Below are 8,488 nucleotides of genomic sequence, written 5' to 3' on the forward strand. Positions count from 1 at the left end.
CAAAATATTATAAAAAATGAGGCGGGTTGGTACAAATGCCAATTGAGTAGGTGCAAAGATAAGGTCAATGATTTACAGTGTGTTAAAAATCTAAAAGCTTGCAAAATGGCGAGATGAACCCTACTGTGACTTGTGGTCGTCGATTAATAATATATACCACAGTCTTTATGCATTCGGACTAGAACAGCTTAGACACTCTTTTACTATGCAACTGTCACCCCAAAAGTTTGCATGACGTTGATGAATAAAGTGTCGAAAGATGTGCATAGTTTTTGTCTGATTGGATTTGAAAATCTTAGATATCCCTGAGCAATGTTTGATAATTGCAAGGAATCTAAAAAGAGTCTTTCAGTGTCATTCTCTCTTTCTCTGGTCAAGCCTACCAATCTTTGCCTTAAAACTTATATATTAAGTCACCAGTTCCAACCTACCTCTCTCTATTGAATTGCGGTTAGCAACTATCTCACGAAATGGATATGGCTTAGTTAAAAAGAACATTCCTCTCTGCTTCGGCCTATGTGGGTCAACTTTCAATAGAAAATATAAAGAAAAAATGAAGAAAAGAGAAAAACTAGTAGAGGGCATGTTTCTCTTTGATCTACCTCCATCTTGAATTATATTTGAGAACAAACAACGCACATCCAACGGTTGGGAGAATCGTGACACGCAATGCGGCAGTTGGAGAGGCTCTTGTTCCCACTTTCTTTGTTATTCTATTTAAATTTACCATTTGCCACCGAATTATACACATTTGTATCTAAATAATAATCTTAATATGGAAGAAACTTGTACGAAAGTGTTTCCACAAACAATTATTATATTATTTTTTGGGTTTCTCCTACTCCTCTTACCATATCCTACTTTCGTTAACAACTCCACTTCTTGATTGGAAAACCAGATCAAGTCCTCCATTGTTTTTAATCTAACTAGTTTTTAAACCAGAGAGCTATTCTTCAATTCAACTTTGTTCAGAGATGGCTAAAATTTTGATCCATGGAACACTTCATGTCACCATTTTTGAGGTGGATAAGCTGCACTTGGGAGGTGGCCCAAACTTCATTTGCAAGCTTGTGGGAAAGATAGAGAATTGTATTGGATTCGGCGACGGTTCTAGCAGAGTATATGCAACAATTGATATAGGAAAAGCTACAGTTGGCCAGACGCGAATGCTGGAATGCGAGCATGTCAATCCTCGATGGTTCGAATCTTTTCACATTTATTGTGCTCATATGGCTTCCAATATAGTTTTTACTGTTAAAGATGATAATCCCATTGGAGCAACAGTAATAGGAAGGGCTTATGTACCTGTTGAGGAAATCATTGGTGGGGAAGAAATAGATAGATGGGTGGAGATCTTCTATGAATATAATAAACCTATTTATGGAAATTCAAAGATCCATGTAAAGCTACAATATTTTCCTGTTACTAAGGAACTCAATTGGTCTAGAGGGATTAAAAATCAGAAATTCCCTGGTGTCCCTTACACATTCTTCTCACAAAGGCAAGGATGCAGAGTTACTCTTTATCAAGATGCACATATCCCAAACAACTTCATCCCCAAAATTACTCTTTCAGGTGGCAAGTACTATGAACCCAATAGATGCTGGGAAGATATTTTTGATGCTATATCTAATGCAAAACATTTGATTTATATAGCTGGGTGGTCTGTATATACTAAGATTTCCTTAGTAAGGGACATGAGCAGGCCAAAGTCTGGAGGACACAGTACTCTTGGGGAGCTTTTGAAGAGTAACATGAGCAGGCCAAAGTATGGAGGAGACATTACTCTTGGGGAGCTTCTCAAGAGGAAGGCTAGTGAAGGTGTCAGGGTTCTTTTGCTTGTTTGGGATGACAGAACCTCAATTGATTTGATAAAGAATGATGGTTTAATGGATACCCATGATACAGAAACTGAAGATTATTTTCGAGGCAGTGATGTTCACTGTGTTTTGTGCGGTCGTGATCCTGATGTTGGGGATAGCTTGGTTCAGGGATTTGAGATTTCTACAATGTTTACTCATCACCAAAAGATTGTGGTTGTTGACTGTGAGATGCCTAAGAGAAGATCATCGGAGCGGAGGAGAAGGATTGTAAGCTTTGTTGGTGGAATTGATCTTTGTAATGGGAGATATGATACACCCTTCCATTCCCTTTTCAGGACCTTGAACACAGCTCACCATGATGATTTTCATCAGCCTAGTTTCAAAGGTTCTTCAATCCATAAAGGTGGTCCAAGAGAGCCCTGGCATGATATCCATTGCCGTCTAGAAGGACCCATAGCTTGGGATGTTCTATACAATTTTGAGCAGAGATGGTGGAAGCAAGGTGGGAAAAACATTCTTCTTCAGCTCCAGGATCTTGAAGACATTATTATAACCCCATCTCCAGTTATGTTCACAGAGGATCATGAAACATGGAATGTTCAGTTATTTAGATCCATTGATGGAGGAGCTGCTTTTGGTTTTCCTGCAACACCAAAGGATGCAGCCAGAGCAGGACTGGTAAGTGGAAAGAACAACATAATCGATCGAAGTATTCAGGATGCCTACATAAACGCCATTCGAAGAGCAAAGAATTTCATCTACATTGAAAATCAATATTTCTTAGGAAGCTCATTCTCTTGGAAACCAGAGCATGACATCAAGGTTGAAGATATCGGTGCCTCGCATCTCATTCCAAAAGAGATCTCATTAAAGATTGTGAGTAAGATTGAAGCAGGGGAGAGGTTTGTGGCCTATATTGTGGTCCCTATGTGGCCAGAAGGTATTCCAGAGAGTGATCTTGTCCAGCCAATTTTAGATTGGCAGAGGAGGACAATGGAAATGATGTACACTGATATCACTCAGGCCCTCCATGCTAAGGGACTATTTGAGGCAGACCCAAGGGAGTACTTGACATTCTTTTGCCTTGGCAATAGAGAGATGAAGAGGTATAATGGTGAATATGAACCTCCTCAGAAACCAGAGAAAGGTAGTTTTTATAGTAAAGCACAAGAAGCGCGCCGCTTCATGATTTATGTTCATGCAAAGATGATGATAGTGGATGATGAATACATTATAATTGGATCTGCAAATCTCAATCAGAGGTCAATGGATGGTGGTAGGGACTCTGAGATCGCGATGGGAGCATATCAACCACATCACCTAACAACCAAGCAACCTGCAAGAGGTCAGATCCATGGCTTTCGGATGTCATTGTGGTATGAGCATCTTGGAATGCTTGACAATGACTTACTCCATCCTGAGAGTTCAGAATGTGTTCAGAAGGTTAACCAAATCGCTGATAAGTACTGGGATCTTTACTCTAAAGAGTCTTCTCTAGACCATGACCTGCCAGGCCACTTGCTTAGGTACCCAATTCAAGTCACTAGCAATGGAGAAGTCACCACACTTCCAGGGTTTGATCATTTTCCAGATACTGAAGCTCGCATTCTTGGTACGAAATCTGGATTAATTCCCTCAATTCTCACTACATAATAGGATTGTTCAGATACAGTAGTAACCATTTGTCCCTGTACATGAATTGTAATATATATGCCTTCCAATTTGCAGAAAGTACTGAAACAATTAGTAGTCTTCATTACATAATTTGATTCATTGATTTTGTATACATGTTGTATCATGTAGTTGTTGCAATCACTGAGAAATGAGAATGATAACCGACTAGATTGTGTGATTGCTGATTTCTTCTATATTATTTGTTTATTTTTTCTGACTGCCTTATTTACTAGGGCTGTGCTTGGTATACAATTTTTGGAATGCATTCTAGGTAGTTCAATAATGCATTTCAAGATATCATACCAAACGCAGCCTTATTTTTCTACCTCTGATCTTAGACATCTGGACCCACTATTTATCTAATGTATATTTGTCTTTTGTCATCTCACCTTCTCTCTCTCTCTCTCTCTTTTGGGTAAGCATCTCATCTTTTCTCAATCTCAACATTTTGTGGGTCTCGGGCACCTCACCCAATGAAGATCTCTTAACCCTAAATAATGGTTCAAATGGGTCCCTACAAAAATGGTGTTTGGTATGATGTGTTTAAAATGGTTCAAAATTTGAAGAAGGCAGTAAAAAATCCATTCAAACAATTGAGAATGCAAAAAGAAATTTTTTTTTTAAATATTTTAAATTAAAAATACATTATCAAAGTTAATACAACTATACATAAATTAGTGAATAATTTACTTAAATGTTTACATCATCACTAATTAATGCTTTTCATTAATCAACACTTTATAGAATGCAACTTATTCAGTCATTGCTGAGACATTTCCACCCACATCTAGTCGCTAATTAACTTGCAAAAGCATAAGAACCAATAAAGTCTGGCTGGATCTCTTATGTACGCCACTAATCAAATTATAAAATGAGAGTTGAGAGTGTCTTGTTATGCTTTACAAGTCATGCCGACGACTTAGTATGAGAGATGTGATATAAAGCTCCACAACGCTATCTTTTAGACTTATTTTTCCACAAAAGAGAATTAAGAATCTTTGGTATAAGCATATCCATCTTGGACTTTTGGCTGTAATGAAGTGTAGTTTTTTTTAATAGACCGGTATGATATTAAATTAATTTTTTTGAGGCAGAACACATCATAGTAGGTTTCTCTTGGAGTTCTAATATGTCACCCATGCATTGCACTACTCGGAAGACAACAAAGAAATTTTCTTTTTTACGAGAAATAGTTCTCTCATCACTGGTGATGCAATCACACATGGTGAGACTCTTATCCCATCACTAATTCTCATCCCCCACATGTTCACGTCCAAAATATCCCTCCCATTGGACATTCAACAATGTCAATGTCCTCACTTTTATTTTTATTTTTCCCCTCTCATCAATTAAATAGAAAAATACATTTTAGGATTAGGGTTTTCTAAGCAAGCAGTATAGCCATATAGGGGAGCACATCAATGGGTTGCAACAAAAAGGTATTGACCATAAGTGGCAACGAGGTCATTTCATGTGAGGAAGTAAGTCAGTCACAAAGGTGTTAGTTTACCGGATCTTGTGTGAGTGCCTAGCCCATTGATTTGCAGCGATTGCTTGAAGAACAGACTCCAAGAGGTTAGTAGAACTAATCCTGACAAGCATGGGTGAGTTGGATTAAGTAATGTCCCAGTGGACAGTTCATTAGGAATTAAAAAAAAAAAAAAAAAAAAAAAAGTTAATGGATCCTATATCCCAATTAAAAAAAAAAAAATCTCTGAATTTTATACCAATTTAAAACTATTGATTAAAATTTATTTATGGAAGAGGATTGGACACACTACTAGTTTATTTGAATCTAATGAGTTAACCAATGAGGGATTAGGATGAAATGAGTATGAGATCATTTCCAAAGGAATGAGAGCCGATGACACAAGTTGAACACCTCAATAACGTGCCAACCTTTTCCCATTATTTATTTTGCCTTATCTTTCAATGTGATATGGAAAGAAGGGAAAGACAAACAATTCGTGTTCTAAACTGCTTCAATTAAATGTGATCTAATCAACCATTAGTTTGGAGAAAATTCAAGAACCTACTTGACGTATTAAAAAAAGAAAAAAAATTTATGATCAAAACGTGTTAAATGAAACTAAAGAAAGTTACTTACATAGAAATTCTATTTGATAGAGTCCATAGGAAAGTCAAGGTACCATTCTTAGTTCAGACCTGCACGTTTGAACTATATATTTGAGATCCACCAAGCAAGAAGCTGGTTGACATGGTTAGCTAATTGAATTGAATTGAATTGCGCAATTTTAGTTGAATTTCAAATAAGACTTGACAAGATACAATACTCATCCACAGACTGAAATGCATCTCAGCCGATAGAACCTTCAAAAATTCAAATGAAGCCGCTGCTGGTGTGGAAACCTATGAAACCAATGGTCCCAGTGCACACCATCCATACTTGATGCACTTGATGCATAAGAACACTAAAAAACCATAAAATAGTATGTTACATTGTTCCATACACCTGAAAGGTTCACCAAAATGTTTGGGGATAGATAAAAGAACCAAAATGCCCTTGAACCTTACACTATAGAGATGTAAACAGATCAAACACAAATCCAATACATATTCGGAATCGAATATGTATTGGATACCCAATACAGATTGGATGTGATCTGATTTGAATATTCTAAAACCAGATTTGGAAACCCCTAGATGGATACAAATGGAGAAGGGGAACCGAGGTGTGAAAAGATGCTTATGCCCCAGCTCCGCTTCCCCATGTGTCTGGCTAGTTTTCTTTCTCTCATTGTATTATAGTTGATTATCTATTTAGATCAGATAATTATATTTTAGATAATCTGAATTCAGATCAAGATACCCTCCAATCTGAATATACCTACACAGATATGAATGTGAATTGAATTCGAATTTTCAACTATCTGTTCGCATCCCTATTGTACTATTTATAACTTCTCCATCTGATATCAAAATGAGGCGAATTTGGGCTTGTTGGAAAGAGTACAACTTACTCAGCAACATTCATGGAGACTCCGACAACCATATATTTTATCTTCAATGACCAAATTTCCCCCGAATATGAATGAAAAAAATTTATTGATGCCAAGCCCGAAAATGCACAACACACATCATGGCCACACCCATAGCATTCAAACAACTTCATACACTCCACACATCATAGCCATGTCATCATATCTGACCATCTTTGATACTCTGATACTTTGCCATTTCTATTAGATCTTTGTGATCACTACCTTATCAACCATAACAAATATCATTGGTTTCCTTTATGCCAATAAGCTCTTACCTAGCTTATATTTATTACTTTAGGCTTTTGATTTGGATTGCTATTGGGGGCTGATAAAATACATAAGAGATATGTGGTGAACTTTCCCATCACTATGCCTAGCTAGTGAAGTATAACGCTTCACTATTTGTAACATGGAAGTACATGAGTTAGTCCATGTAATAGATATAGGACCTTGGGTCTACCTATCTACAAAATTTGAATCCCATTCACATGGCAAATATTTTGGCCTCCTTGATAAGCTTTGATAGTATACACAATAACAATGTGTCCTCCAAGAGTTTCTATTAGTATACACACTTGTTCATATCGTTGATCACATATATAAAATGATGTCCATTTAGACATATCAAAGCAGACCATTCTGAGAAGGATTAAGCCAACAATTATGCCACTTTCCAGGAGGCTTTAGCATATACACTTATTTATCATAGGTCACATATATAAAATGATGCCTACTTGGTAATCAACTTTTGTTGATTTTTTTATTCAAATGGTATCTACGAGCTCCTTGGAAACTAAAGTTTCTAGTCGTTGCAATAACAAATTGAAGTCATCATCACCCCTGAGGAGAGTTAATCGTGTATAGCGATCTTCATCACCAAAAAAGCTTCCTTGACGACCAATGATACCAGCAGCTGCAAGAATTTCATGACATTTTCTACCCTCCATCTCACATTTCAACCAAGCATAACCTACAAAAGGATTTAGTTCAGCAAATGAAACATATGAAATCTTTACAAAGGAATTAGTAGATCTATTTGAAATATCTAGAAAAGAAAGATAAGGTGTAGACAATGAGAATCTAAAATGATATAGAAAAGAATGGATTCGTAAACAATCATGCAACGCAAAAGGATTTACATGGTTTGGGAAAATTGCTTATCAATAATGAGATGAGATCTGCTTCACTATCAATGGTGAATAGGATTAAGTCACTCGTATTCACACTATCTTAGATTAATTATGGAGAAAGAACCCTCGCTACAAATTTATAGCAAAACCCTATATAGATAGTTGTTGGGAAATTGGATCATATGTTGTCATTGTTGGCAACTAAGAGCAACTAGGAAAATGGTATATTAGTTCGGTGTGAATCGATATTACCTAATACATGAGAGAAGTACTCATCCTATCAAAGTCTATCTAAAATCTGAAAGCATGGGAGTTTCCTAACCAAGTTACAACTACAATGATGTGGCAGTACTCATTCTATCAAAGTCTATCTAAAATCTGAAAGCATGGGAGTTTCCTACACAGGTTACAACTACAGTGATGTGGCAGTACTCATTCTATCAAAGTCTATCTAAAATCTGAAAGCATGGGAGTTTCCTAAACATGTTACAACTACAGTGATGTGGCAAGTTTATAAAACAAGAAGGAAAGAAATAAGAAGACACGTTGTGCTTCTATTGTAAGTGGGGAGAAGAAGAGTTTGGGTAGAATTAGAACTATGGTGATGTGGCAGTGATGTGGCAGTTTTATAAAGCAAGAAGGAGAGAAATAAGAAGACACGTTGTGCTTCTATTGTAAGTGGGGAGAAGAAGAGTTTGAGTAGAATTACAGATTAAGGAGGACTCCTTCACGTAGTAGCAGCCTAATCGGTAGAATATGACTTTAATTCTTTAAGTCTATTTCTGTTTTCAGCAATAAAAAAGGGTTCTGTCAACAGAATTTGATGCTTCTTGATAACCAGAAAAATCGAGAAAGGAAA

General features: G+C 36.7%; 1 protein-coding gene across 1 annotated transcript; it reads left to right on the top strand.

Annotated features, from left to right (window-relative positions):
* The first annotated feature begins 974 nt into the window (after nt 1-974).
* On the top strand, nt 975-3,651 carry LOC122092433 (phospholipase D alpha 1-like). The gene has a single exon (XM_042662749.1). The coding sequence runs from the start codon at nt 975-977 to the stop codon at nt 3,474-3,476; it is 2,502 nt and encodes an 833-aa protein (XP_042518683.1). The 3' UTR covers nt 3,477-3,651.
* Nucleotides 3,652-8,488: the final 4,837 nt, after the last annotated feature.

Source organism: Macadamia integrifolia, chromosome 10 (genome assembly GCF_013358625.1).
Source record: "Macadamia integrifolia cultivar HAES 741 chromosome 10, SCU_Mint_v3, whole genome shotgun sequence".
NCBI lineage: Eukaryota > Viridiplantae > Streptophyta > Magnoliopsida > Proteales > Proteaceae > Macadamia > Macadamia integrifolia.

Coding starts and splice junctions, on each gene's coding strand:
- LOC122092433 (XM_042662749.1), top strand. CDS start 975: ATGGCTAAAATTTTGATCCATGGAACACTTCATGTCACCATTTTTGAG.